The 12604-nt window shown below is 37.6% G+C and overlaps 1 protein-coding gene and 1 long non-coding RNA gene across 2 annotated transcripts in view; one reads left to right on the top strand and one right to left on the bottom strand.

Moving 5' to 3' along the window:
* Window positions 1–5914: 5914 nt before the first annotated feature.
* On the top strand, window positions 5915–11585 carry kazald2 (Kazal-type serine peptidase inhibitor domain 2). Its single transcript, XM_082177224.1, has 4 exons — window positions 5915–7350; window positions 8807–8967; window positions 9185–9332; window positions 11184–11585. The coding sequence occupies exons 1-4, from the start codon at window positions 6876–6878 to the stop codon at window positions 11303–11305; spliced, it is 906 nt and encodes a 301-aa protein (XP_082033350.1). The 5' UTR covers window positions 5915–6875; the 3' UTR covers window positions 11306–11585.
* Window positions 9977–12604, bottom strand: part of LOC309504203 — an 87360-nt gene continuing 84732 nt past the window's right edge. Inside the window, exon 4 of the long non-coding RNA XR_014208013.1 lies at window positions 9977–10873. This is a non-coding gene — a long non-coding RNA (uncharacterized lncRNA). The remainder of the gene's footprint in view (window positions 10874–12604) is intronic.

Below are 12604 nucleotides of genomic sequence, written 5' to 3'. Positions count from 1 at the left end.
CTTCAGATGAATGAGTATACACAAAACCACTTCAATTATTCAAGTCCAGCTTGGCACAGGGTGTGACTTTTGGGAAACACAGCACGCTGCCCAGATCTGTGTACCTGTTGAGCATTAAAACTATTAAAATGATGGAATTATGCTGCTTAAATGGTCCGTCTCAGCAATTCATGTCTAGCGTAAGATTGCAAAGAGACCAAATCAACCACCCTGACCAACATTATCTGCTCTGATTGACCATTCCGATGTCCTAGAGTGCCAAGTTCTCAAGTCGTGGCTGACGCTGTGAGGCTAATGTCTGTCGAAGGACAATAAAGGCACTTTAAAACAATTGAAAAAGAAATCAAGCAGTTCACTTCGCGGGAAAAGCGTCCTGTGGTGAGTCTAAGGCAGTTGGATCATGTTAATAACGCTGAAGTTAAGTACCTGCCTGGTGAGATAAAAGACTTGACAGGTTATAAGGTGTTTCATAATATGGGAAATAATGGATAATGAGAGCGCCATAAATGTAAATTGGTATATTTTGCAAAGATGAGCTGGAGAAAATGATTGCACTGATGAATTCGACTTGTTTAGTTTAATATTCTTGTTTCCTCTGCTAACAGGCTACATAACGCAAGTGAATTAAGATACTATTCAAATGTTTTCTGAAATCCATTACTCTAAACTCAATACCTTCAACACAGCATGCGTACACACAGCCCGATAAAACATCACACAGTGATTTCACAGCGGGTGACGTGCTGAATGGGGTTTATATTGCTTTCTCATGGAATTGCATCTTTATATGGAAGAACAAAACAAAAAAGTGTTATGAATGTGTTGAATGAGCGCCATCTATCTATCTATCTAGAAAAAAATGCAATTATTTAATATGCAATTTTAAACACTCCCTGATTGCTTCTTGCATGAGGTGTTTTCACAGTTTTGAAGAGGAAGTTATCGAATGACAGCATGTAAATTAGTGAAATAAAGATCCTATTGATCATCATTTAAAAGCCATGATGAGGGCTCTACCTCCTGTGACACACTGCAGTGATTCATGGCTTCTGTGTTATCACAAACCAATATATCTAATCCCAGAGGTGAGGTGAATCTCTCCCCTGCTTCACGTCCTGTAATTCCATTGCTCGCCCTGTTTAATACACTATACTGTCATTTGGATTTACAAGCATTTGCTCCACATGTGACCTCCGCTTAGTGACATCATTGTTATAAAGGAATTAAATTTGTGGAGGCTCCATGAAGACTGTGAGACAGCGTGTTTATGTGTGTGTGTGTGTGTGCATGTATGAGTGAGAGAGATAGACATGAGAGAGACAGACAGACAGGATAAAGCAATTGATCTTCATGAATCTGACATGCCTGTCCACATGAAAATAAATCACTGGAGCAAAGTAGCCATTACACTCCAAAACAGACAACAGAAATTGACATGAATAAGAATGATTTAGATATCAAGTTTTGCTTTCTTTTTATGGGTCACTAATGTCCATGAAAGGTTTTCTAAAAAAATATTTTATTTGCATTTCTTTGGGTGAGCCAATCTGATCATTCCGCATTGTTGATCAATCCTGTTTTCATCACTGTAAAAAAATTCTAACCCTCCCAAATCAAAAATTTCAAGTGACCGATAACATCTAAATTTTTCAATCGGCCCAAGTGCAATTCTTGTTGCAATAGTCTGTTAACATTGGCTCAATGAGAAATAATACGTCAGACTAATTGAAAAATTTAGATGTTATCGGTCACTTGAAATTTTTGACTTGGGGATGTAATTTTTTTTTTTACAGTGATAAATAATGAAACAATTTAGCCATGATAAAATACTTTTGCAGTGCGTCCTCCAAAAAGTTTCTTCAGTCAATAAACATGGGCCAAAAATTTAATTTTATATTTTGTATACTCACTATATTTATAAATTTGCATTACTGTAATGCAAAGCATCTCAGTCACATTACAGTAAATACAGTAAAAAAAATCTGTTCTAGCTTTAATTTGATTAAGTTGATTTAAATAAATAAATGCATTATAATAGTAGCTTTACTGAAGAAATAACAGTATTACAGTAATGAGAATCTAATGAGAATCAATATTGAGAACAATGGGAATTACAAAAAAAATGAGAAATATCTGTACTTGTCATGAAAAACAATGCAAAAAATCTGTTAAAAAGAGCTTTATTTTTTTTATACATGCAACCTTAACGAGTGGAAGTGGCCATTTGTAAATTCTGCTTAGTTATTTTTTGCTGCATTCGAAACAGCTTGTTATGCTGCTTGAAATTGCAAACTGTTTTTTATATACAATATTATGGTAATATATTGTCTTAATTATAAGCACACTGTTTGTAGTGCAAATAGTTTTACAGTTTACTGCACTTTATTCACAGAAAAGTGTTTTTTTTTTAAAGTGCATTTATTTTTGACATTGACAACATATATCAAACTCAACCCATCAAACAGACATCATGTTCCACTGAATGGGGAGACAATGAGACATAGGCCTATATATTTGCTGTCGTCTCAAAAAGAGTTTACACATTGCAGACAGCTGGTTTGCCTTCAAGCAACCATTTAAGACGTTACCGTCTCAGACTGAGTACACTTAACAAAGTACTCAAATACTGTGACAGCATGTATTTTCCAGTTAAAACCCTAAAGCAATAATCAAACAATGAAAATCTGTAAACACACACACGCGCGCATATTCAGAAGACTTGAGTTATGCGAGTCACGTGACCTACTTTTATGCTGCTTTTTGGACAGATCGGAAAAGCACATTGTAACCTTGGGAAAGGTTTTCAGAGAAAGTTAATTGGAGTGGGGTCTGATCTTATCATGGACGTTCAATCTGTGTTAGTTAACAGTAAAACTCAAGGCACACTCCAGAGCTCGCTGCAGCCTCCTCGGTGTTGAATGGAAATAGCCTGAAGCAATTAGCCCACTAAGACTCACTCATTAGGAGGTAAGAAGTGAATGAGATCTGCTCGCCACAGCTAATCAATATTAATGATGGATTATTTACAATTAACAATGGGCCCTTAATGGCCGCCTAATTGTTTGTTTTGGCTTAACGTGACGAGGTGAGAGCAGCAGATAAACTAAGGACATTAGTGAGAGAGAGGGGCGAAATATCTTCTCACTTTCTTTCACAGCACAGATAAGCTCATTTGTAATGAAGGCCTGTTTTGTTTTTCATGCAGAGCTCCAACAACAAATCTGGACCAACTACTGAATGTTTTTTTAGCCCCATAAAATCAAAATGAGAGTTTCCCAACAGGGAATGTTCTCAGAATTTCCAGTAACATTAATAGAATGTTCATTCAAAGTTATTTGGTCTTTAATAATGTTCTCAGAACGTTAGCAATGTTTTAGTTGGAACATATTTGTTAAATGTTACTACTTCTCTTAGAGAACATTCAAACTTTGGATATAGGCCTAGTGCAACCTAAATATACCTAGCCTATTAGCTTTGAGACCATATTTGTAGTGGTGAACATTGACAGTAATAGGATACAAATGATTAATCATATTAATGCTTTTAAAATCTTATGGCAAATCATCCTGATAGGAAATAATACGAAAACTACACTCGTCAAATTCAATACTAAATTTATGAGCAAATCCAATTTCAATTACATGAACGTGCAAAACATGTAAAATTGCGTTTGTAGTTTAAATGCTCATGTGGGCGAATGGATTTGAACAGCTCTACTTGCCTGTCAATCAACCACTGCACGAGGCTTAAACTTAGCCAGTGTTGGAGAAAGTTACTTTTAAAAGTAATGTGTTACAATATTGCGTTACTCCCTAAAAAGTAACTAATTGCATTACTTAATTACTTTTTATGGTTTATATGCGTCCCATCTGAGCTGGGAAAAAAAGATTATATTTTGGGCAAATGTAAAGGCCCTTTCATACCAAAAGTGAAAATGCAAAAGCAAGTGCACATTCACATCTGTACAGTAGAGGGCGCAGCTCAAACTAATCTTTCAGCTGCAATAGAATCTGTCTGCATCCTGCAAGACTTCAAGTTACGCCCCTTCAAATTATGTCATTTCAAGTTACGCCCACTTCAAGTTACGCCCCTTCAAGTTACGTCATTTCAAGTTACGTCCACTTCAAGCTGCTCACTGTTTTTTTCGACTTAAAGCTGCGCTGCACAGACCGGTCGGTGTATGATATCAAAGTACCGCGAGAGCGATAAGAGCAAACAGACAGTTCTGAATGCTTTTGAATCGCTCTCGCACGAGTTTAACATAAACAGAACAAACGGTGTTTCCCACACATAGCGGTGCGCCACAGAATCAACACCGGCCGCAACATATTGCGTTTCGTTATAAAAAAAAAAAAAGAAGTACGCTCGCTATTTAAAACACGTAGCGTATTCATTCAGCTGCATTTCCTTTCCCTGCTCTCCCTCCGTCTCTCTGTCACTCACGCGTCTCACAAGCGATTTTTTGTCTCGCCAAAGCCTTATTTGATCGGTAAATGATGTAGATGACTGCTGTGCTTGCGATAGGAACGAGCAGAGAGAGAGAGAGAGAGAGCCCCGGTCGCGCGCGTCTTCAAACTGTTTGGCTCTCTCTCGCTCCTTCGCGCATATTAATCAAAATCAATTGAGAATTGACATGGTAAAAGATCGGAAGACCGAAGTTTCACGTGGAGCATTCGGATATTTTTTTCCCTGAATTACCGCTGGGTGTGAATTGTGCTAAAAAAACAACAAAAAAACTTTGATTATCACTATTATTATTATTGAAGAATAATGATCTTTGGTCTTATGCATGTCATTGGTAATTCATTGTGTGTCACTGGTGTTACTGTCTTTTTTTTTCTGTCACATTAAATAAAATATCACATGTGACATGATAATTTTACATCCATTTATTCTGCATACACTCAAAAGTTAAGATTTAAACTAAGGATTGCATCATTAGGCTACTTGATTTTAACTGGTTTTCAAATATTTTCATCATTATAGCAAATACATGGTTGCACAAATGAACTAACATCATTCAACATACTTTTAACAAACATGATTAAAATAAATAAAACAATTTCCTTATTTGCTGAATTATTATTATTTTTCTGTACCTCTGACTACATGTGCTTACATTTTTTTTGAAATAATATTTAATAAAAACCTTTCATATATTGCCAAGCTGTCATTTATGTGTATTCATAAAGTCAAAGGGTAATCTAATAATGTGGTTTAAATGTTAAACTTACGACATTACTAAATGTCTCTATACGAGCTGGCATCTTGCCGACAACATCTCATTTTGAGTTTGACATATCGTGTGGTTCTGTGTGATTTGGACAACTTCAAGTTACGCCCACTTCAAGTTACGCCCACTTCCTGTTACTCCCCTCTCTTGCAGTCCGCAGACAGACCCATCTCTTCAGCTGTGCTGACATTCTGGATTTTCCGAAGAATAGAGAAGCTGGTTCAACATGTAGGCTACACAAATTTGATGTTGAAGTAATTTTTTGCTTATTAGTACGATTGAATTAGATCATACAAGGTCTGCAGAAAAGACATTGGTCAATAAAGTGAGATTAAATAAATACATTATATTTGTGTAATTTAACATTTAATTATTGCAGGTTTGTGCAACATTCTGAGATCGTATTTCACTGTTTTTATTCATTTGGAGGAATACTGAATCAGTTTTTGTGCAAGTGAGATGTGTAAATTCACACTCACACCCAGTCAAGATAGAATTACGGTAGCCTAACCATCATGTTCACACAGCAGTCACACAACGCCTCTGAACTTACTCACGCTTTCTCTCAATATGGGCACAGGAGAAGCTATCGGCCAATACATGGGAAAACAAAGTAACTTGCATTACTTATTTGAAAAAGTAAGCTATTTTGTTGTAAATTTGAAAGTTACTTGGAAAAAGTAATCTGATTAAGAAACTCGCGTTACTTGTAATGCCTTAAATGACTGTCCGATTGAAATGATATCAACAATGTGACAGAGGTCACGTGAATCTGAAGTTCTGTTATCACATGCACATAACTAAAATAACTCAGAATTTTGCTTGCAACATCAAGTTTTTTCATGCTTCCTTATGTTCTTTCTTTTGTTTTCATATCTCTCTGTGCTTTATAGACATGCAATTTCATTCAACCAGTGAAAACGCACCTCAATACCAGTAAACAGGGGCATAGGGCGATCAATTTACAGCTCATGTAATAAAAAATAAAAAATTCTAGATGATTGGGAACATTAATGGATATAGGTGAGCTAAAGGTATTCAACTTATTTAAAACATTATTTAAAAAAACATTAAAGTCTCAGCACCTGACGGGAGACAAGCATATGTGGAAACAACAACGTTTGGGGTGTGCAAAAAATCAGATAACTACCTGAGACCACAGGTTAATTTATGACCTTTTCTTGCTGACTCCTCAAGTTTGGTTAAAACCCATGATTTCCAACCCATGGTTTCACCCCCACCCCAACTCAAAGTTGAGCATTTTGATTGGATGTTGTGTCTCCCAGCTCACACCTTTTTTTTACACTTTTGTTTGGCAAATGGGGGGGGAGGCACCCTGCAGTTTAAGAGGGGGTCACCAAAGTTAGAGCTCTGTTTCTTACCCACCTTCTTGCTCATTCAGCCTGTTGCACTTTTGTGCTCACGGGTCAATTTATCAGGATACTTTGAGGACTGCACAGAGACCTGGAAACACTGTATTTTGGGATTTTCAGGCCTAGTGAGTGGTGAGGACCACTCACGTCCCTCGAGTGCATTTTTTTAGCCCTCTGCACTGACATAAGAGCTACTTCTGCTATCTGAGACAAGGACTTTTTCATATTTTTATTGACTTTATTGACTAGCCAGTTTAACCTTAGGAGCAATGGCTTATTTACTAGTTATATTAGTACTGATGCTAGTTTCAGTATCTGAGGCATTTCATCTGGAGAACATTGGTCGTTTTGACTGGCAGAAGAGCCTTCGACCAGGTGAGGGATGCCCTAAAAAGTGCCACCCTGAGAGGTGCCCAGATGTTAGGCAGCTGCAGGGTTGTCCAGCCGGGCTGGTTCGGGACCAGTGCGGGTGTTGCTGGGAGTGTGGGAACGATGAGGGGCAACTGTGTGACCCGGAGCCCCAGTCTTCTTTCTACGGGCGCTGTGCTGAAAGTTTGCGCTGCAGAGCTCCTCGCAGAAACCCCACAGGTGAGCCCAGAGCCGTCTGCGTGTGCAGCAAGCAGGAAACACTCTGCGCTTCTGATGGAAAGACATTTAAGAATATATGTCAGTTTCGGGCAGCCCAACACAAACAAGGCAAAGGTCAGACGTTGACAATGGTGCACCACGGACCCTGCAAGACAAGTGAGTATCTCGGAACAAACTGATTAATTCTTTATATATATATATAGTCTATACACACACACATACATATATATATATCTTTATATATACTTTCTATACAGTGCATTTAACTTTATTATGCTATACAACATGCTTTTATTTTATTCCATTTAAAATATAGCAGCAGAACAAATACTACCATGATGTATAAACACTTTACAATTCATATATTTTTAAATATCTTAAACATTAAATTATTAAAATTAAATAATTACATATTCCCCCGGGTTCATGGACAAGGCTTAAACATATAGTCCAGATTAAAATGCATGTTAAGCTGTTTTAACTGAAAGCAACTTGCTCTGTCATATCTTAAAATATATCAGTGCCATTGTTTTGTCTCAAGATGCACACCAGTAATGTTTTTTCTAAGGCATGTTTATAAAAGCTACTTAATGTTCTAAATAAAATAAAGCCTAATCCTGGTTTAATATAAACTCTGTCTGTGAAACCGGACCATTATATATTAAATTATATATTCACATGACAATAAATAGAATATGATTTTTTGCATTAATGTAAGGAGAATTGGGTGAGGGCACTACATTGTCATAAACATAAAATCACAATGCAAAAAAATTAATAGTCCTAAAATGCTTCATTTTCTTTCAACAAAACATATTTATTTATGTATTTTGCTTTTGCCGTAAAATGTGGCCTGGATGTTTCTTGACAGAGATTTATGCTTCTAAAGGGCTGAAAATACTTTTCTTTTTGCCATTTGATTTTTTTTGTTTTTTTGTCTAAGTAGGCTACTTGACTTGTTTGCTCTGCCACCTCACCTAAAGTAAAGGCTGCATCATTTTGGTATGAATACATCTGCTAATGTAAATGTATATATATATAGATGTAAATGTCCTCTCAGGAGGAACCATTGTCATGGACAGGGTCTGAGTGCCAACATAATCACCTCATTTAAAAGTTTTGTCATGGAAAAGGCCAAATGAAAACCCATTTGTTCAACTGTGGGAATAAAAATCCAGCCATTAGGTTTGTATTTACCTTACCGTCATGTTTAAGATTAGCAGCTCTTAAGTGTCCAATCTCACACCTTAAAATAATTAACTGAGCTAACCAAACACAGCACAAATGGCCACCGCAAATACAGAAGCTGGTGTGAAAGAACCATCCACTAGCAGAGATTTGCTTTGGGATAGGCTACTTTTTAACTTAAAATATGATTTTTTATGTTTTATTTGACTAATTTAAGCTCTCATTATTCCTCCCTTCCTATAGCTTGTGCTATTTTGAACAATGGCTGAAATGTTGTACTACTAGCACTTCTCGTGTTTATGATGAATCGCTTGTATTCCTCAATTGTAAGTTGCTTTAGATAAAAGCCTTTGTTAAATTAATAAATATAAATGTAACCAGTTCCTCTAAAGTTCAAAGTTGACATCTTCTGCAAACCTTACAGAACCAGTTATCACTTACGCTCCCCGTGACATCGTCACAGCCAAAGGAAGTGATGTCATCTTTTCCTGTGAGGTGTCGTCGTATCCACTGGCTTCCGTCCAGTGGAGGAAAGAGGGGGACGTTATCTCTTTTCCTGCTGATGATTCAAGCACGGCTGTACAGGTACGTGCGCATACAAGTGAACAATAAAACGGGGGAAAACATTTTATAGCAACATCCTACAAACCATGATAGTCATATTCGTTAGTATTTTTCATTGCATTGTCTATATAATTGAAGCTTTAACAGACAAACTCAATTAAATTCTCACACCAGGTTTGCATTCTAGTCACAGTTCTGGTTTTGTTAAATGTGCAATGGTGTGTTTCTGTAATGACAGGCCCGTGGAGGTCCGCGGAGGTTTGAACTGACCGGCTGGCTCCAGATTCAAAGAGTCGGCCCGAACGATGCAGGTGTGTACACATGCACCGCCAGGAACGCCTTCGGAGAGGTGTCTGCCTCCGCCAGATTACAGGTTACACATGGAGGTATGTCTGAGAACACTCATTCAGAGACACAGACACGGCCTTTAGAAAACAAGGTCAGAGGTGAACAAGCTGAAAAAACAAGATCGTTGGGGGCTGCTTCCACACACTCACAGACACAAACCCCGCTGTTTAAGTGTTGTACACACACACTTATACCTGGAGGAATATGTTATTGTTCAGAAGTTGCTTGTTCATAACTCAGGAGACTTGGTTCCATTTAAGTATCCTGAAATTCCTAGGGAGAAACAAAAATAGACACAATGGGTCCGCCTAGCTCAGATAGTTTTGGGAGAATATGATGACAAATATAGTTAATATTTGAGATCTCCGACTTTGATTTCAGATTTTGGTATATTAGCAATCTGAGCACAGTTTGAAACCCTGTCGAAGTCTCTTCTGAAACTCTGTATATGAGACTTCTGGGGTATTTTTCTCAGAAGAAAAATCCGAAAGATTATATATGTATACATAATATATAACTTTCTTATGATTAACCAGTTTCATGTTAGTTGACTAGTATTTATCTTGTGCAGTCATGAAAGTTGATATCCTCATCTTATTACAATGAAAAGTTCTTTTACACTGCAAAACTTTTTTTTTTCTTCCTCAGTGTTTTTGTCTTGTTTTCCAGTACAAATACCTAAACATTATTAAATCGAGACGCATTTACTTGAGAAACCAAATTACTTTCTGAAAAATCGATCAAAACTTAGAGACTGAGAGGCTAAAAACAAGAAAAAAAGTGAAGACACGTTTATTTTTTCCCACCTCACTGGCAGACATTTTTCTTTTCTTTTTTAAAGTGTAATAAAGCCACTAAATTTGTATAATTGTTTTAGAAAACAAGAGTTGTTATCTTGTGTCATTTTGCTTCTTAAGTAAATGTATCTTGATATAAGAATGTTAAGGTATTTGTCCTGGAAAACCAACAAAAAGAAAATAATTTTTCAAATCAAAATCAAAAAATCAAAAAATTTTGCAGTGCAGTAACCCAATGCAAACCACAAATTCCCTTTAATTTGAACATTTTTCTTGTTTTAACATTGCACACTGCAGAGAGAGGTCTGTTGGGTTATTCCTGTTCTCTCTGCGGTCTGTGGCGTGGTCAGAAAAGACATGTGAACGCACCAACAGTGGGAGCTGATCGATTCACATTGGCTATTTCAAAGCTTATCATCTCCTCATCGCTAAAGGTGAACTTGGCCTTTCCGAGAATCAGTCAGGGCTGATGATAACCGTACACCAGCCGAGGGCTTTCTGCAGCAGCAACGTAAAGGCTGGTGATGACAGGAGGTCGAGAGGGCCCTAGATGGGGGGAGATTTGGAAGGGAAAGGGAGAAGGGGTGGAAGGGCTTGTGTATTATGTGGCAGGTCGTTGCTGTGACTGTCTGGCTGTTATCTCTTTCTCTGGGGGGTCTGTTCCTTTATCTGCACCACCAGTGCCTGCCCCCCACCCCTCGTTTCCCGGAACGTCCCGACTGAAATGAACTCTGGGATAGGTGGCAGTGAAAGGTGACTCTGGACACAGGACAGACCTTTTCCTATAGGTTTAGAGAAAGAGAAGATTTAAATATATCATGCGTGTTTTACAGGACGCTATGGGCATATTGAGAAAATGCTGAGCTTTCTAAACAATTTTTTATTTTACTGCTTTTTATTTAGTGCATTAATTAATAAATCCTCTTAGAACGCTGGCGGTTCAATGCATATTCACTCTGTTAATTAAAAAAAAATCTTCTAAGACTTATTGTATATTATATTAATTATATTATATTAAAAAAATGCATATTTATGATGCATCATAAATAATTAATACAATTAATCAAACTGTTTTCCCTTTATGTTTTCCAGGTTCTCCGCTGAACAAAGAGTTCCGGCAAAAAGAAAACGGAGCTTATAGAATATCAGGCGAAGAGGAGAATGTCGATGACGAAGATTACGAAGGCCAGCCAAGTGGATATATGTATTTGTAGCATATAGATATTATAAAAACATAGCATTTAATCACAGATGTTTCTTATTATGTTTGAAATGTAAGCTCACCGTAAAATGTGTACTCTTAAAATATCGTTTTTTTTTTGCCTTTTATGTGTGGGCGTTGTATATAAATCCAAATAATTTCTATTCACTCTTGAGATTTGTACTTTAAAAAAATTGAACTTAAATAAATAGTTGATTTACTCGTCGAGTCATTTATTGTTCAAAATGCATGTCCGAAAAATCTACAATATTTGCAAAGTGGTTTGTTTGGGGTAAACCTTTACAGCCATTATGCAAAAGTGCACGTGTGTGCCGGACTTCTCTAAAAGCCAAAAAAAAAAAAAAAAAAAAACCCTGCCATTGATGCTGCCGTGGCATGCATTTCCCCCGAAACCATTCCCTGCTTTTGAATAAAACATCAGCATTGTCTCTCCTCACTTCTGGCTTCTCAAAGACGCTCAGCAGAGGAAAAAAAGCACCCAGGTTAAGTTGTTTGAAAGCTCTGGTATTAAGAGGCGTTTTACACTTAAGAAGTTGGTTTCGCTGGGTTTTCTCTTCCCTCCACTATTGATTGATGCTTAGCTATCAATGCATAATAGAAAAGCACTCAGGACAAATGTGGGGTTATGGCCTTCCAGGGAGAGAGCAGACCAGGCTGTTTCTCAGCGCCATTATTGCCCCATAAAGGATCCCCGGGGAGGGACAAGTTCCTCACATCAGCACACACCAAATACCCAATTAAAAAAGAAGACCTTTAAATTCTCTCCTCTTTCCTGGGCAGAAATCAATCAGAATTCAATCTGTTCGGCTAGGATTCCGACAGGCCAGGTAATTGCTCACCAGAGCTCGGATAGGTGACAACAGCTTCGAGGGGAGGCGGCGAGCCAATCAGGTGTTCTCTTTCAGCGCCGCTACTGTCGGTGAGAAAGCAATGATACCTAACGAAAGCTTATCTATACGCTTTCAGGATGCCTTGTATTTTTAGACTCCTGGTGGCAGGTGAGGACTTTCTTTTATAGGGATCAGGTAAGCGATACGACTTCAAGCTTTAAAATAAATGGATCATTTAAAGTAAGTGGCTCTCATATTCGTCTTCTTAAAAGCTCTTTGAAAATGAATTCCAATCTGGAATGATTTGTACTATAAGAGGCGTTTGTTGGGGAGCGCGCAACACGATTGGGTGAGCGAGAATGTGAGAGAAACCGGGAGAGGGAGGGAGAGAGAGATAGATGGATGAAGATGTGATATGGAGTTAGAAGAATGCAATTAAAAGCTGAATCATTCTCACTCCA

This window comes from Leuciscus leuciscus (assembly GCF_965113295.1).
Source record: "Leuciscus leuciscus genome assembly, chromosome: 8".
Taxonomy (NCBI): domain Eukaryota; kingdom Metazoa; phylum Chordata; class Actinopteri; order Cypriniformes; family Leuciscidae; genus Leuciscus; species Leuciscus leuciscus.
Note: the sequence above shows the minus strand (reverse complement) of the source record. Positions and strands in the feature narration are given on the sequence as shown.